General features: G+C 44.7%; 1 protein-coding gene across 1 annotated transcript; it reads left to right on the forward strand.

Annotated features, from left to right (window-relative positions):
* Positions 1 to 11,306: 11,306 nt before the first annotated feature.
* USP (UDP-sugar pyrophosphorylase) lies at positions 11,307 to 18,584 on the forward strand. Its single transcript, XM_048684450.2, has 17 exons — positions 11,307 to 11,618; positions 12,145 to 12,249; positions 12,514 to 12,630; positions 12,831 to 12,971; positions 13,742 to 13,838; positions 14,543 to 14,670; positions 14,757 to 14,828; positions 14,936 to 15,000; positions 15,207 to 15,267; positions 15,351 to 15,468; positions 15,777 to 15,901; positions 16,135 to 16,211; positions 16,663 to 16,768; positions 16,921 to 16,980; positions 17,543 to 17,623; positions 17,711 to 17,950; positions 18,054 to 18,584. The coding sequence occupies exons 1-17, from the start codon at positions 11,493 to 11,495 to the stop codon at positions 18,219 to 18,221; spliced, it is 1,887 nt and encodes a 628-aa protein (XP_048540407.1). The 5' UTR covers positions 11,307 to 11,492; the 3' UTR covers positions 18,222 to 18,584.
* The last annotated feature ends 305 nt before the right edge of the window (positions 18,585 to 18,889 follow it).

The following is an 18,889-nucleotide window of genomic DNA, read 5'->3' on the forward strand; positions in this document are numbered from 1 at the left end:
TGGCGGAGGAAGACGGCGGCGGCGGAGTGAAGATGTCCGCGGTCGGCGCGAGTACGTCGGCGACGAGGTCGAGGCAGTGAAGCTCTTCCTCACCGGCGGCGATGAAGTAGCGACGGCGCTAGGGTTTGAGAAGCTCGAGCCGGAGAGAGAGGTCGAGCGGAGTAAAAGAAGTAAGGAAGGGAAGGAGGGGTATTTATAGCCACGGTGAAAAACTGCTCGCCCGAAGAAATTGGACGAACGTGCCCCTGACCCTTCTTATTCGCATGACATGTGTCACCCACGTAGTGAGAGGTGGAGATTGTGTTAGATCGTGGGTGAGTGGATAAGTGTATCGTGGGATGCAGAACGGTTTGAGCGGCAAAGCCGAAAATTTAGATAAGATAGATTTTAAAGTTCCGTTCGCAATTTCTTCAGCTGACAAGGACACAGTGAAGATTTTGAACGAGTTTCAGATAGAACGCACATGAAGAATTTGTGAACAGATTGGGTTGAGTATAGCATAGAGGGGAAGGGTCCGATCACATTCACTTAGCAGAAAACCAACTTGAAGAAATAGCAATAAGTGAATGTTGTAGAGGACATAAACTCATATATATATATATATAGCCAATGAAGAAAAACGAAGGAACCAGTGAAGACTATGCAAAGTTGAAGAATATGAATAATTTGAGGAATTTCAACTTTTGGTGGTGGCGTGACCCACTGTATAAGAATGATGATTTCAGACACCGTGTACAATTATCGTAGGGTTCTGAGAATCAAATTCTTCATTAATTTCTTCACACTAAGAGTGTTATTCTTCATTGATTGAAGTAAAACGTTTCTTCATGTGTTGCACATCTAAGTCATCAATTTTGTATAAGTGTTAGGATGAGTGTCCTTTTCAAAGAACATTCGAAGATTCTAGGATATTTAGCTCACAGCACAACTTGCTAAATCTCTTCTCATCCAAGGGCTTTGTGAAGATATCGGCTAGCTGTTCTTCAGTCTTCACATGCTCAATAGAAATGTCGCCCTTCAACACATGATCACGAAGAAAATGATGACGAATCTGAATGTGCTTTGTCTTTGAGTGCTGAACTGGGTTGTGAGCAATCTTGATGGCACTCTCATTGTCACAGAAGAGAGGTACATTCTTCATGTTGACGCCGTAGTCCTTGAGAGTTTGCTTCATCCATAGCAATTGGGCACAGCAAGAACCAGCGGCAATGTACTTAGCTTCAGCAGTAGATAGTGATACGCAGTTCTGTTTCTTCGAGGACTAACAGACCAAGGATCGTCCGAGGAAATGACATGTACCAGATGTTGACTTGCGATCCACACGATCACCAGCATAGTCAGAGTCAGAATATCCAACAAGATCAAAAGCCGAGCCCTTGGGGTACCATAATCCAAGTGTTGGTGTGTGAGCTAGATATCGAAGAATATGCTTCACAGCCTTATGGTGTGATTCCTTCGGTGCATCTTGAAATCGGGCACACGTGCAAACACTAAGCATTATATCTGGCCTAGATGCACATAAGTATAATAAGGAACCTATCATGGAGCGGTACACCTTATGATCGAAGTCAATACCATTTTCATCAGTGCACAGATGGCCATTTGTGGGCATAGGAATTTTGACGCCTTTGCAATCTTGCATGCCGAATTTCCTCAGTACGTCCTTGAGGTATTTCTCCTGAGATATGAATATGCCATTGTGTTGTTGACGAATTTGAAGACCTAAGAAGAATTTCAACTCTCCCATACTAGACATTTGATATTCTCCACTCATCATATAGGCAAATTCATCACTATAACGTTGGTCAGTACAGCCAAAGATAATATCATCAACATATACTTGGCACACAAACAATTCACCATCATAAGATTTAGTGAAAAGAGTAGGGTCGAGTGAACCGGGTTTGAAGCCTTTCTTCATGAAGAGTTCCTTCAAAGTATCATACCAAGCCCGTGAGGCCTGCTTGAGGCCATAGAGGGCCTTGTTGAGTCTGAAGACTTTGTCAGGATCCTTTGGATCTTCAAAACCTAGGGGTTGAGCAACATATAATTCTTCCTCAAGCTTAACATTGAGGAATGCACTTTTCACATCCATTTGATATAGAGTGATATCATGATGGTTAGCATAAGCAAGTAATATGCGAATAGCCTCAAGTCTAGCAACAGGTGCAAAAGTTTCATCGAAATCAATTCCTTCAACCTGTGTGTAGCCTTGAGCTACAAGCCGTGCCTTATTCCTCACCACAAGGCCATTTTCATCTTGCTTGTTGCGGTAGATCCACTTTGTGCTGATGATATTGTGCTTTCGAGGATCTGGACGTTTGACCAGTTCCCAGACATTGTTGAGCTCGAACTGATGTAATTCTTCTTGCATGGCCTGAATCCACTCAGGCTCCAGAAATGCTTCATCTACCTTAGTTGGCTCTGTAATAGAGAAAAAAGCATACTGCCCACAAAAGTTAGCCAAATGTGAAGCTTTTGAGCGTGTGAGAGGACCTGGCGCTTTGATGTCATTGATGATCTTTTCAACTTGCACTTCTTTTGCAATGCGAGGATGAGCTGGTTGTCGTTGAAGAGTTTGATCAGCATTTTCTTCAGGTGCATTAGCTCGACGTTCTTCATGTTCCAGAATGAATTCTTCAGCAGATTCTTCAGTAGGAATGACATCCTCAGTAGCCTTGAACTTGATAGTTTCCTCAGGTGCTGGTTCATCTATCACAGTAGGTAGGTGCTCTCTTTGCGAGCCATTAGTTTCATCGAACCGCACATCTACAGTTTCAACAACTTTGTGAAGAACGTTGTTGAAGACTCTGTAGGTGTGCGAGTCCTTTCCGTAACCAAACATAAAACCTTCATGTGCTTTCGGTGCAAATTTTGAGTTGTGATGAGGATCTCTAATCCAACATTTAGCACCGAAGACTTTGAAATAACTTACATTGGGTTTCTTATCAGTGAGGAGTTCATAGGCAGTCTTGTTGAAGAATTTGTGAAGATATACTCTGTTGATGATGTGGCACGCAGTATCAATTGCCTCAGTCCAGAAACGACGAGGCGTTTTGTATTCATCAAGCATAGTGTGAGCCATCTCAGCAAGAGTCCTGTTCTTGCGCTCCACGACGCCATTCTGCTGAGGAGTGTAAGGAGCAGATAACTCATGAGTGATACCAAGTTCATCAAGATAGTCATCGAGACCAGAATTCTTGAACTCAATGCCATTGTCACTTATGATGTGCTTGATCTTCACACCAAAGTTGGTTGAAGCCCTCGAGGAAAATCGTTTGAAGACTTCCTGCACTTCATGTTTGTAAGTAACAAGGTGTACCCATGTGTAACGAGAATAATCATCAACAATAACGAAGCCATATTGAGATGCTTCATTTGAGATAGCAGAATAATGATTAGGACCAAAGAGATCCATGTGAAGCAATTCAAATGGGCGAGTGGTGGTCATGATAGTCTTCGCTGGATGCTTGGCCTTGGTTATCTTCCCAGCTTCACAGGCTCCGCATAGGTGATCCTTGAGAAATTTGACATTCTCGATGCCAATGACATGCTTCTTCTTCGCAAGCGTGTGCAAATTTCTCATGCCTGCATGACCAAGTCGTCGATGCCAGAGCCAGCCTTCTGAAACTTTTGCAAGTAAGCACACGGCTGGTTGTGGTCCTGTAGAGAAATCAACAATATACAGGTCTCCTCTCCTAAAGCCTTCGAAGACTTTGGAATTGTCAGCTTCCATAACCACAACACAACGGTACTTGCCGAAGACAACAACCATATCAAGATCACAAAGCATTGAGACAGACATAAGGTTGTATCCTAGGGACTCAACAAGCATGACTTTGTCCATGTGTCGATCCTTTGTAATCGCAACCTTACCTAGACCCAATACCTGACTTTTTCCTTTGTCAGCAAAGATGATATGCTTCAGATGCGACGGAGATAATGGAGCATCCATCAATAGATTCTTGTCACCAGTCATGTGGTTTGTACATCCACTATCGAGGACCCACTCAGTGGCTTTGGATTGATCATCCTGCAGATGAATTAGTGCAACTTACAAACTCATATACTTCATCAGTGAAGAATATGACATCAATTCATCAGATCAATTTCATCAAGTAAAAGAGCTGATAAAGCAATATGAGGACGTGAGAAATGAAAGTTCATTTCTTCATGATTAGCCTGCGTCCTATCAGGCATGCTCAGGTCTCCAGCAAATTCTTCAGATGATTATGTGCGTCTGGAGACCTGACCCTACAGAAGAGATTAGTTCTTTTTCTTCACCACCCACATCTGAAGGGGTAGCAAAGAGTTCATCATTCTACGAGCTCCATACGAGAAGGGTGGCATAGAAGCCAATCCATTTCGTTTCACATAAGATGGGTTAGAGTAAGCATATGGGTAAGCAGACAAATTCTTCGAGGACTTATGGACATAATGATTTGAAGAATAATGCACATATCCATAATCCTTAGATCTTCCCTGCGAAACAGACGGGTTAGCATGATGATGTTCATATGAGGACTTTGATCCATATGAGGAATTTGGTCTGTATGAGGAATTTGATCTGGGGTTCCTGTTCTTCACAGGTGGCGTCATGATGACATTCACTTGAAGATTTTCAAGGCATCTTTTGGGAACCCAGATTTTCTTCATCGGGGAGCCGTTCCTGCAGTTAGTGCCAACATATCTAGCAAATACTTCACCGTTCTGATTTTTGAATAGCTTATAGTTGGAGTCAATTGACTCATCATCAGAATGAGGAGATTCACATGCAAATCCAGATAAGTTAGATGGATCAACTGGAGGTCCCTTTGCAGCAACCCATGTAGTTTTGGGGTACTGCTCAGGCTTCCAATATGTACCATCAGCATTGAGTTTCCTCTCAAAGGCGATACCCTCTTTCCTAGGGTTCCTGTTGAGGATCTTCTTTTTAAGCACATCACAAAGAGCCTGATGCCCTTTGAGGCTTTTGTACATGCCTGTCGTGTACAATTCCTTCAGCCCTGCATCATCAGTGATACTAGCAATGTCCTCAGATGAGGAATTAGTGATAGCAGAGGCATGTGAAGAATTTGAAACATTAGCAGCATTTGAACATTCAGGTGAAGAATTAGCATATTCACGTTCAATGCACTTCAAGCATGGAGGAACAAATTCTTCCTGAGAAGCGCTGATTTGTTGAGCAAGTAATGAATCGCACTCCTTCTGAAGATCTTCATAACTCACTCTTAGCTTCTCAAGGTCTTGATTTCTTTGAAGAAATTCATAAGAAAGCTTCTCATGATCCGATAAGAGAGTGTTATGATGACTTTGAAGTTTGTCAAGCTTGGACTGAAGTCTCTGAATATTTTCAGTCAAAGTTTCAGTGCGATCCATTTCTTCACCCAACATATCATCACTTTTATTTAGCATGTTTTGAACCTTTTCTAAAGCCCTTTGTTGTTTTATAGCAATCTTAGCAAGTTTAGAATAGCTGGACTTAAGGTTTTCATCAGATTCATTCTCACTTGATTCAGAGGAGGTATATTTGAGTACCTTGGCACCCTTTGCCATGAAGCAATAGGTGGGAGCGTAGTCATCATCCCCTTCATCAGCCTTGTTGGTGAGGTCATTTTCCTCAGTGTTGAAGATAGACCTGCTGACGAATGCAGTAGCGAGAGCAAGGCTCGCCACTCCGGATTCGGACTCCTCAGATGACTCCTCTTCCTCATTTTCTTCAGATTCAGCCTCAGAGTCCATTTCCTTGCCAATGAATGCCCTGGCCTTCTTGGAGCTGCTCTTCTTGTGATATGAAGGCTTTGAGGATTTAGATGATGAGGATTTTGTGGATTTCTTCTTTTTCTTTGCATCATCAGAACTGTAATCCTTGTATTTCTTCTTTTTTGATTCCTTTTCCCACTGAGGACAATCTTGAATGAAATGTCCAGGTTTCTTGCATTTGTGACAGAGCCTCTTCTTGTAGTCACTGGATGAGGAATCATTGCTCCTTGAGGATCTTCCAAGGCGACCACGTCTTGAGAACTTTTGGAACTTCTTCACGAGCAGAGCCAGATCATGGCTCAGTTCTTCAGGATCACCAAGGCTACTACCAGAGTCTTCATCTTCAGACTTAGATACTGCCTTGGCCTTCAGTGCACGTGTTTTGCCATAGCTTGAACCATAGAGATCTCTCTTTTCAGCAAGTTGGAACTCATGAGTATTTAGCCTCTCGAGAATATCAGCGGGATCAAGTGACTTGTAATCAGCACGTTCTTGTATCATCAATGCCAGAGTGTCAAATGAGGAATCAAGCGATCTCAGCAATTTCTTCACTACCTCATGGTCGGTGATGTCAGTGGCACCAAGTGCTTGAAGCTCATTTGAAATGTCAGTGAGGCGATCGAAGGTTTGTTGAACATTTTCATTGTTGAGTCTTTTGAAGCGGTTGAAGAGATTGCGAAGAACATCAACTCGAGAGTCACGCTGAGTTGAGACTCCTTCATTCACTTTGGACAACCTGTCCCAGATAAGCTTCGCTGTTTCCAAAGCACTCACTCTGCCATACTGTCCTTTGCTCAGATTGCCACATATGATATCCTTCGCTTGAGAGTCGAGTTGCTTGAATCTCTTCACATCGGCAGCATTCAGAGAAGGTGTGACTGAGGGAACACCATTTTCCACAACATACCAGAGATCATTATCAATTGCTTCAAGATGCATTCGCATCTTATTCTTCCAGTAGGGGTAGTCCGTCCCATCAAAGGTAGGACACCCAGCAGAGACCTTGATCATACCTGCGGTCGACATAACTAAAACTCCAGGCGGTTAAACCAAAATCACACAGAACAAGGGAGTACCTTGCTCTGATACCAATTGAAAGTGCGTTATATCGACTAGAGGGGGGGTGAATAGGCGATTTTTACGAAATTCTTCATTGAGGAATTTGCTGGTGAGGAAATTCCTTAGCGAAGAACTACTAGCAGCGGAATAAGTAATCAAAAGTAAACACAACAGAATACAAGCATAGTCATCATGATGAAATGAAGACAGGCACAGAGTACAGGAAGCGTAATCACAGGATAACACAGGATGAAGACAAATAGACTGAAGAAATTGAACTGAGGAAATTGAGAAAGTTTTCAGTCAAAGTCTTCAAACACAGATATGAACAAACATACATCACAGTTATGAGGAAATGAAAAAGTTGAGGAAATAGAACCAGTAAGCTCGGTGAAGACAATGATTTGGTAGACCAGTTCCAACTGCTGTCTCAGTTGTACGTCTGGTTGGAGCGGCTGAGTATTTAAACTCGAGGACACACAGTCCCGGACACCCAGTCAAGGACACTTAGTCTAAGACACCCAGTCCTCACCGTATTCTTCTTGAACTAAGGTCACACAGACCTCGTCCAATCACTCGTGGTAAGTCTTCTTGCGACTTCCAAACCTTCACAAACTTGGTCACTCGGCGATCCACAATTCCTCTTGGATGCTCTAGACCATGACGCCTAACCGTCTGGAAGAAGCACAGTCTTCAAAGATAACAAGCGTCGGATCCACTCAGGATCAATCTCTTCAGTGATGCTCAATCACTTGGGGTTTGTAGGTGTTTGGGTTTTGGATTTTTGGTTTTTCCTCACTTGATGATTTTCGCTCAAAGTCTTTGGAGGATGGATTGCTCTCAAATGACAAGTGTCAGTTTCTCTCGGAGCAGCCAACCAGCTAGTGGTTGTAGGGGGCGGCTATTTATAGCCTAGGGAGCAGCCCGACATGATAAGACATAAATGCCCTTCAATGATATGACCGTTAGGTGGATAGATGTTTTGGAATAGCTGGCGTATAGCACAGCAACGGTCGGAATTTTGAGTAGCAAAATCCTTAGGGCTATCATGTTCCTCACTGTGTAGGCAATCCGCACTAGAGAATTCCTAACTCCTCAGTCAGGACAAATTCCTCAGAGACCAGAAGAACTTCGTCTCTGTCACTGAAGAAATTGACTGAACTGTATGAGATTTCCAATGGCTTCACTCGAAGGGATTGGTAGGTGTAGGATTTTGAGTTGAGCATCACATGGAAATTTTTCCTTAGTATTTCCTCGACCCCCTTTAACAGTACGGTGTTTCCTATGACTCAAGAAAGAGAAAAACAAAACTATGAAAACGAAAGTCTTCAAGCTTCATATTCCTCGCATGAATATCAAGTCTTCACGGACACACCAATTTCTTCACTTTCAAAGTCTTCATGGAAGTCTTCAGAAATACCAAAATCTTCAGTCGAAGATATTCATTTTTAGGGGTCGACTTTTCCTGTAAATATCAAACTCCTCATAGACTTATAGACCTGTGTATACTCACACACGCATTAGTCCCTTAACCTATAAGTCTTCAATACACCAAAATCACTAAGGGGCACTAGATGTACTTACAGTTCGCCCGCGTCCGTTTGGGTCGGCGCGGACAAAAATGGCGGCCCAACGCGCCGACCCAAACGGACGCACGTCCGTTTTTCGTCTGCGAGTGACCCATTCCAGGCCCAATTTTGAGCCGGATTTGCGTCGGCGCGGACACAAAATGGACGCGCGCGCGCCTACTCCTCTCCCCGGGCTCGCCTGTCGGTGGCAGCCACCACCATTTCCCCCCATTTTCCCAAAAACGCTCTCGCCCGCGCGCGCCCCCGCCCCCCAACCGGCCATGGAGGACGCCATCGACCTCGACCTCGACGCCGCCGATGACCTCGCCTCCCTCGCCTCGTCCGGTGCCATCGCCCCCTCCGGGAAACGCAAGCCCTGTGCCCCGCGCAAGACCGCCGCGGTGACCAAGCCGAAGAAGGCGCTGATGCCCGAACAGCGGGCAAGGGAGTCGGCCAAGAGGAAGGGCTGGAGGCACGCCGCGGACGCGAGGGATGAGGCCGCTGCGCAGGCCGCCGCCGCGCAACAGGAGTTCACCAACGCCCGCGTTGCCGCGGCAACGAGGGAGGCGCTCTACATGCTTGGGGTAAACCCTAGCCAGCACAACCTCGTCCAAGCCGCCATCGCCGCAGCCAGCACCAGCTCGTCGGCGTTTCCTCGGATGGTGATGCCCGACTCACCCCGCACATCGGCTTGCAACCCAGTCCCCGGCTTCCACGTCTACCCGCAGGCCTCCCGCCTCTCCGGGGAGTGCTCACCCAACGTGAGCGTGGTCGCTCCTTCCACGCCCACGCCCGCGCCCATCGACCTCAGCGCCACCCTGGTGGTCGGTGGCTCGTCGTCCAGCGGCATGAGGAAACGCGCGCGACAGACGCCGTCCGGCGGTCTCCCGAATGCCCGTAACCTGTTCGAGGAAATGTCGCCCGCCGTCGACGAGGACTACATGCAACACCTCATCTTCGAGGGTGGTGCGCCGGGCGCTGGCTACGATCCCGAGGAGACGCAAAGCCAGGACGGCCGCGGGGCGTTCACGCCGGCCGCTGGCTATGATCCCGATTAGGCGGCCTTCATGCGTGATCAGGTCGGCATCGACCAGGACGGCTTCCCCCTCGACCACGAGTTCCCGGACGACTATGGGCTAGAGGAAGAGGACGAGTGCGACGTCGAAGTGGAGTCTGTTCGAGGACGAGCTCACCAACCAAATCGCCGGTCCTAAGCCGAAGCGCAAGAGCAAGCGCACGAAGGCATACATAGCTGCTGAGGACAAGCTTCTTTGCGAGTGTTGGCGAGACATTGGACAAGACCCAAAGACGAGCGCCGGGCAAAAGCATTCAACCTTTTGGACTCGTGTGCACCACGAGTTTCATGAGCGCAAGAAGTTTCCAACCTACCAATCTGTGAGCACGCGCGGGTGGGTCTCCATTTCCAAGCGGTGGAGGGTGATCCAACAAGAGTGCAACAAGTTTTGCGCCACCCTTAAGAGCGTCAAGGCCCGCCCCGTGAGCGGCATCGGCGTGCAAGACATGGTATGATAGCAAGCAAGCCGCCCTCTTTTGTGCCATCAAGATCATCCTTTTACGTCTTTATTTTGCTATCACTTGCCCATATGCTTGCATGGAAACATTTTATAGGCATTTCAAGCTTTGGAGGCATTCAAGGTTCAACACAATGGCAAGTGCTTCAACCTCTCCCATTGCTATCGGGTCATCAAGGACGAAGAGAAGTTCAAGGCACAATATGCCGCGCTCAAGGCACGTGGGGGGAAGGGCGCCGTGGAGGATGTTGGGGAGGGCGAGCCGGCACGGCCGCGGGGGAAGACCAACTCCAAGAAGGAGGACAAGCGAGATGCGGCCACCAACGCCTTGATCGCAAGCGTGGACGGCATGATGAATAAGAATGATTCAAGAGAGGAGGAGCGCCGGCGTTTCAAGGCGAAGCAAAATGGATGCTTTCATGGAGATCCAAAGGAGGAGGCTTGATCTTGACGCCGAGAAGCAAGCCAAGATGTTCGAGCTCGAGGCGGAGAAGCAAGCCAAGATGCTAGAGATCGAGGCCGCCAACGCCAAGACAAAGGCGAAAGAAGTGGCTCTTGCAAGCATGATGACCGGGGTGGAGATCATGAAGGTGGATCTCAACGCCTTGTCGCCAAGGAAGAGGCCGTGGTTCGAGAAGATGCAGGCCGACATGCTCAAGTTCGACGACGAGTGATCTATGACGTCGAGGGGCCATCTTTTTTGTATGCCGGCAGGTGTGCCGATATGACCACGGGAGCCGTGATGGCGTGGTCGAACTCAAGTCCCATCATTTTTTGTGTGCTGGTATGTGTGCCGGCCGGCTGGCAAGTGTGCCAGCATGAACTGTGGTGTTTTCGGAAGTCGGCATTCTATGCCGGCATGAGACATGGCCGCTGGCATGATCGGCCGCGGGCCTTTTTTATTTAAAAGTTGAATGCGGATATGAAATGGATCGGTGCGTTGGGCGCATTGCCGACCCAAATACAAAACTGGGCGGACGACGGGCGGGCGACCGACCTAAACGGATAAAAAACGGACAAATGCGCCGTCCGTTTGGCTCTCCTCATCAAAGTTGGTATAAGATTGGTCCAAACCGTCGCACGCTAGTCATGGAGTTTGTTCATTTTGCCTGGTCGTGCGCTGGAGTTGGCCTCACTCGTCCGTGACTTCTTCAGGCCCGGCCCGACCAATCAGACAAATCACAGCACCGACGCCACCGCACCGCAGCATATTCTTGGAGAAATCAGCCTCCACGCCGCCGCCGTCCACACCCGGAGACGTCGCGTCCCGTCGAACCCAGCACACTGACTCCGGAGTCCACGCCCGCTGACACCCCGGCCCGCCCCACCCCATCCACCCATCCCATCCAATCATCAAATCGGGGAGGAGGCCGCCTCCCTCCCTCTCTCTCTCTCCATCTCTATCTCTCTCTATCTCTTGAATAAAAGTCGCGATCTTTCCGACGGAACCGACGCCACCGCAGCGGAGCATCAAACGGTTTTGCTTCCCCGTGAGCCGTGACTCTCCTCTTCTCCTTCCAACGGGAACGCACCACCGCATCTCCATCTGCCTCCTCCTCCTCCCCGCGCGATGGCTTCCGGCGTCCACGCGGCGGCGGACGGCGTCGCCGCGCTCGGGATCTCCCCCGCCGGCGGCGAGTGGGCCGGGCCCTGCCCCGCGCTGCGCCGGAACCTGCACCTCCTCTCCCACGACCAGGTGACTAATCATCTCACCCCGCCGCATCTTGTAGCAGTCATTCGTACTAGTACTACTAGTAGCATATCTGCATATCCTGTAGCCGTTCGTTCCTAATAATTCAGTTTTTCTTCTGGACTGCTATCGCGCATACTTATAAAAGTTAAAACAAACATTGTGAGTTGCGTGATGCTTTGGGCGGCGGAGTTCGCGGAATTTCTTAGGATTCGGCGCAGCATTATCTTATAATTTAGCGCTGGCCGGTACGGCCAACTACCTCGGCCTAGTTCCCTCACGTGGTGATGGTGATGGCTTGCTGTTGCCCACTCCTTGCAAGTTAAAAGGTCTCTTAACAAAGTGCGGTTTTGTCCTTGCTGTACTTCATCCTGCACTACCGAATCTGAACATTGACTTGACGGGCAGTGCATTGCACACTTCGATTTTGTGCCTAAAAACTTGATCCCGAGCCGCCATGGATTATGCGCATTGTTTGGGTTTGTCTTCTTCTCTTTAATACCTTTTCTTTTTGCCTCCTGGGTGATTCTAGGTTGAGCTTGCAAAGATGCTGCTGAATGAAGGACAGGGGCACTTGTTTGAACACTGGCCAGAGCCCGGTGTCGACGACGACAAAAAGAAAAGCTTCTTTGACCAGGTGTGTGTCTTTGTTGTATGTCCATGAAGTATTCCGTCCCCTTCAGTTACATGGACGTGCATACTTATCATGGACCCATGGAATATCTACTCACTACCTACCAAAAGATATAGTTACTTTGTTGTGAGAAGCTTTAATATCAGAGGCACCTGTGAACTTTGTCTGTTACTAGCCTTCTGTTGGAAGTCAGCGAATTTCATAAGCAGAACTGGCACAAAAACAAAGATTGTTGTTCTTTTCCCGCTAAAAGTTTCCATTGCCTAGGTTTGCCGACTTAACTCAAGCTATCCTGGTGGGCTGGCAGCATACATCCAGAATGCCAAAAAGCTTTTAGCAGAGTCCAAGGCAGGACAAAATCCATATGATGGTTTCGCACCTTCTGTAAGTCTTGCCATGCACCATTTTCTCATGGATTTGTTGGGGTCTTCACACACACTTTCTTGTGTTGTATGCCATGTAATTTTTCAATTCCGAATACTCAGTTGCTCCTTTTCTTTCCGGCTCTGAACCATGGCGTACTGATTTGCCTCCTTATTATCTGAACGAAGTACATGGTGTTAACAGATGAACTGTATTTTTAGGTTCCCTCGGGGGAAGTATTGACGTTTGGTGATGACAATTTTGTTTCACTGGAAGCAGCTGGGGTAAAAGAAGCACACAATGCTGCATTTGTTCTTGTAGCTGGTGGTCTTGGTGAAAGACTTGGTTACAAAGGAATTAAGGTAATGTGGCTTGAGTTCCTGATAGTATACTTACAGCCAAGAATTGGAAAGACTGTCATGTTAATGTATCACAGTTGAAATTTTGTATTCATGATTTGCAAGGGTAGCAGGTATATACATCAATTAGCTCTTCAGAATCATGCTTTAGAGCATCCATTTCCCTAGGTGTTAAGCAGACGCTAAAGACAGAGAAACTGGCTAGCACCAATGCTAAGGGATGCAAGAATAGGTGCTAAGAGAAAAGAAAAAAAGCTTAGCATCAATGCTATGCCAAATAAATTACTTTTAATTAGCTTATCTATATGAAATTGTAATTTAAATGACAAAACTGAAAGAACTTGGCATTGGTGCTATGGGATGTGGTAGAAAAAACTTACATAAGTGTATGTAGAGAAATCTGATTTATCCATCTTGGCACTTAATTTAGAGAAAAAAGTGGGATGTGGGTGCTCTTAGCAGATATATTGTTTTGCCGTCATGCAGCTGTGGTACTGATTGTGTTATTTTATTACAATATTTCCACTTTCACACACTATGTACCACAGCACATTTTTATCATTTGTTGGATCGCAGTATTGCACATCGTGCCAAACACAGAACTTTTTGCTTTTGGACTGTACATCAGGTGATTTGTGTAGGTCTTGTTTCATCCTGTAATTACAATTTGAACATGTAACATATTCCCTATGGAAATCTGTTATTCTGTTGGTTGACATTGACATCAAGCAAACTTCTGAAAGTACCATTTTGTTAACCATTTCATTGCACAGGTAGCACTCCCCAGGGAAACAACCACTGGGAAATGTTTTCTTCAACATTACATAGAGTCTATTCTGGCTTTACAAGAGGCGAGCTGCAAAATGGAGGGTATGTAGACTATGATCCTTGCCATTGTTGATTAGTTTTCTCACCAATACTTCGTATACTTCCTATGATACTTGTCACTGTTGATCATTTCGCTTTAGTTTAACATTTTCCTGAAATGAACTACCATTCTGTAGAACGATGATCTTTGTATTGTTTTCATTACTATGGTTTCTGTTGGTTGGTGTGGCTGCTCGAATAGGCTGACTTGAGCCCGTAGAAGTAGCTTGAATGTAAAAAAAGGGATGTTGTTCAAATATACATCACTTATTATGTTAGGCTGAGGTACATCATTGGATTGGTACTGCTAATTTCATGCTGCCTCCGATCCATAATAAGTGTCGCAGTTTTGAGCTAACCCTTATTTTGGATCGGAGGAAGTATTATTTACTTATATAGACTAGACCAAGATGAACCTAGGCCAAATTAAAGACCTGAACCAGATAAGTTAAACCAGTTTTGTTTGGTCTCTGGTTTCTACATTCAGTCTGCACATTGATAGAATGCAATTCTACCTCTCCTTTTCACAACCTGATAGAGCTTTAGACAACATGTTGGATAAACGTATATTATGGTTTCTTGTGAATGGCTCATCCAGCATGATTTTAACTGTTTATTTTAATTATTTCAAAATTCTCGAATTTAGGGCCTGAAGAAAATCCAGACATTTCTTTAATTGATTAATTTTTCATTCTTTGAGTATGCAGGCGAATGCCATACGAAGATCCCATTTGCTATTATGACTTCCGATGATACGAATGCACTGACCATCAAGCTTTTGGAATCAAACTCGTATTTTGGAATGGAACCATCACAAGTGAAAATTCTAAAGCAGGTGGTCTTTTCTTCCATGAGCTTCTTAGGGGCCAAAAACATACACAGCTGTTACTGTTGGTGCTGACTAATGCTTATTTGTTTTAGGAAAAAGTGGCATGTCTAGCTGACAACGATGCAAGGCTTGCATTAGATCCAAATGACAAGTACAAGATTCAGGTTGCTAATTTCATATGATCGCTTATACTGGGGTTTAAAATGTATTATTGTTGTTTTCATCTTCTCGAGTTTGCACTTCTCTTACTTCTAGTTTTGTGATTCGGCAGACAAAGCCACATGGGCATGGAGATGTTCATTCTCTTCTTTATTCAAGTGGATTACTCGAGCAATGGTATGCCTGTTGGTTCAAGAACTGGATGCATTTTTTCGTTGAACAAACTTTCTGAATGAGACAAGTTGCCTTTTTGAAGGCAATTACTCGTAACTGTTATCATTGATTCATTTGAAATAGTTTAGTAAAGTAATCAATCAAACTTCAACCCTGCACAAGAAAACATTAGGATCTTTTTTTTATAATACTTCACATTCTATTGACAGGAAGAATACAGGACGGAGATGGGTTCTCTTTTTCCAGGACACAAATGGATTGCTCTTTAATGTTTGTACACTGCCTTTTTCTACTGTATTATAATTAGGAATACTGTAGAGAGCCAGGAACTTAGTTCTACCATCTTTTTGTAGGCAATACCATCAGCATTAGGTGTCAGTGCCACCAAGGGCTACAATGTTAATTCTCTTGCAGTTCCTCGAAAGGCAAAGGAAGCCATTGGTGGAATAACCAAACTTACTCATGTTGATGGTAAAGTTGCCACTTTCTCCATTTTTTTACTGGCTTTCACCATATTTAATGGGTAAACATATGTGGAAACTTTGATGCTTTTCTGACAACTGGGTCAATAATATTATGAATCAATAGTGATTACAGATTATATCAGTACTGCTGGAATCAACAAAAAGTATCGTTATATTTGTCCAAAATATCTATATGATCCCTATTCTTCAGCTTGTTCTGTGCTGCCATCTAACATATCAATTCTGATGGAAGAATGCATTTTCATGTGTATTTATGTTCTGTCAAATTTGACTTGGATCCGTTCTTATATGTAGGTAGAACAATGGTGATCAATGTGGAGTACAATCAGCTTGATCCACTCCTTCGTGCAACTGGGCATCCTGATGGAGACGCAAATTGTGAAACAGGCTATTCTCCATACCCTGGAAATATAAACCAGGTAATATTGCAAACAGATATATTAGAACAGTAGGGATGTGTCAACTTCCAAATGATCCTTTTCTTCAACAGGTCTTAAACACTCAAAATTTGGTGCTTAACATGGCCTGTTTATTTAATATCATCAGTGTGATCTTTTAGTCTAGTATCAATACTTTGTTGTCAGTTTTAGAATGCATATTGTCTTGGAGCTTCACCTTTTTGTAATGCTAACTTTATGCCGCCCTTTTGCAGCTGATACTCGAGCTTGGACCATACATTGAGGAGCTCAAGAAAACACATGGCGCCATTTCTGAATTTGTAAATCCAAAGTAAGTATGCTGCCATGTGCTGCCTCCAAGGATGTATTTTACAATGCTATTAGGGCGACAAGTACGTGTCCAATTTCCATTTAGTGGTATAAGTTGTTTCTGTCATTGGTCATTTAAGTTGGGAGAATGAACTTGCTCTTGGTTTTGCTCTTTCTTTCTTTAACCCAATTTATTGGCGAATGTTCTTTCTTAATTTTACTTTATGCAGCTCTTTTTATAAAAATAGTTCTTTTTGTTGGTGTTGACTTCAATAGTGTACATAAAGATAACATGTGTTTTTGTAGTATCTTTGTAGATGCATCATTGATTAAAAGTTTATAACTAATCTCACAAGCACAGTATACTAGTCTTAATGCCGTTCATATGTCCCGATGTGATTGTGAGTTTTGTTGACACAACTTTGTGTATCTTATACTAACTTTATTATACTTTTGTCATTTTATTAATTTAGGTATACTGACTCTACCAAGACAGCATTTAAATCCTCCACTCGTCTTGAGTGCATGATGCAAGACTATCCGAAAACACTACCTCCAACGGCAAAAGTTGGGTTTACGGTAAGAAACAACATATCTTCTCATCATACTATGGTCCTTACATTGATCATGTTAGTAATCTGGTTATAATTCAGATGCAAAAGAAAAAAGGTTTTCTCTCTTGGTGCATGTTTCACATCCCTTACCTTCATTCTTTGCCATTTTTAATGTAGGTGATGGATTCTTGGCTTGCATATGCTCCTGTAAAGAACAATCCTGAAGATGCAGCTAAAGTATGATTTTTGGCCCTTCCTTACACTGAAATTTATATACTGCGTGTTGCATCTGTACTTTTGAACTTGCATATGAAGAATTTATGCTTGGTAAGAAGAGTGTTTCTGGGTTTGCTCTTAGTCTATGCCCAGTTGATGAATTATGATCGAGGTTGAAGTGTGTATGCCAACAGACATGTTAGTTGACAGTATTAAATTTGCTTTATTGTGACACTCTGAGAACCAAAGTTTCTCTGCACTTTTGAACTTGCACATGAAGCATTTATGACTGATAGGATGAAGACTTGCTCTGAGTTTATCTGCTTGCATTGATGAATTATGATCCTGGTTAAAGTATGCATCTCGATGGCCATGTTGGTTGTCAGTATCGATATTGTCTCGCTGCGACACATTGAGAACTAAAGTTGCTCTTCACCCTTTGATGGTGCCATCTGTATTTCATATGCACATTTATGTCACTATTCCCAGTTTAAAGTTTGCAAGAGGTTGCCATTTATTATACAGATATCGTGCAAGAGTTGTAGTTCGACTTCTAAGCAGTCTCTGATACACCTTTTTGTAGGTTCCAAAAGGTAATCCTTTTCATAGTGCAACCTCAGGAGAGATGGCAATTTACAGGGCAAACAGCCTTATTTTAAGAAAGGTGATGACACTACCAGGCACTTGCTCCTTGTCAGCTTGTTTGCGTTCCAGCTCAACAAGCTCCTTTCCACACCCTTTCTTTTTCCAGGCCGGTGCACACATATCTGACCCTGTAGTCAGCACTTTCAATGGTCAAGAGGTAGAGGTCTGGCCATGCGTGGCCTGGAGCCCGAGGTGGGGTCTTACGTTCAAGGACGTCAAGCAAAGGCTGCACGGCAACTCTTCAGTTTCTCAGAGATCGGTTCTGGTCATCAATGGCCGGAACGTCGTCATCGACGGTCTTTCCTTGGACGGCGCTCTTATTGTCAACTCCGTCGACGAAGCAGAGGTAAGGCGGACATACACCGTGAAGCTAGAAAACTCTACCGAATCTATCTCCGTGGTTACCGTCATCTAAATGATCGAGTCTTTGTTGCCATGCTTGTTCGCAGGTGAAAGTCACCGGTCATGTGGAAAACAAAGGCTGGACTATCCAGCACGTCGACCACAGGGACACCTCGGAGAAAGAAGAGACGAGGATCCGCGGGTTCAAGTTTGAGAAGGTTGAGCAGCTGGAGGTGAACTACACCGAGCCGGGAAAGCATTGCCTGAGCCCATGAAGAGGCATGGATGGCTGGTCGTTGACATGGTCCCTCTGCCAATTTGCAGCTGGGAATAGTAAGTACATTACATTGTCCTCCCAGAATTGGGTGGCCTTCATTATTAGTGTCATGTGATAATAGCAATAAGCTGGAGCCATTTCTTTGCCTCCCACTGTAATAATAAGGAGCAAAGCTGCTTCAGCAACCAGGCCGTTGCTCATGTAAATTTGTATAACTGATATTTATTTATAGTCGCCGTTCGTTTCTTCTTTATGTAAAGTAAAACAATGTTGATATTTCATATTGGGATTTGAGGCTGGTGTACTCAATGCTTTGCACCGAATAGAATAAAATTGTTGAGATTGTTGCTCTTGCGTCCAAGCATGGTGCCCCTCTCCGCAACGTGCATAATCGACATTTTCTTCTCTGTTTTTTTGTAAAGTTTGCGGGATATTTACGCGTTCCAAACTATGATTTTCTTGGCCATTTTGCTGCTTAATAAGAAGATGGCAAGGGTTTTGCAAAAAAAAAAAGGCAAGGGAGGGGTATGTGTGGCTGTGCCATGCCCATGGAAAAGAGCTGGACTTTTTTCTTGATAAAGAATAGGGAAAGCTGGACGAGGACCATGCCTGCTTGCCATTGCCGTTGCCCCCTTTGTAGATTAGATTCTTAAAGCATCAGCCTCT

The sequence above is a fragment of the Triticum urartu genome, chromosome 7A, assembly GCF_056163025.1.
Source record: "Triticum urartu cultivar PI428250 chromosome 7A, HENAU_Tu73, whole genome shotgun sequence".
NCBI classification, from domain to species: Eukaryota; Viridiplantae; Streptophyta; class Magnoliopsida; order Poales; family Poaceae; genus Triticum; species Triticum urartu.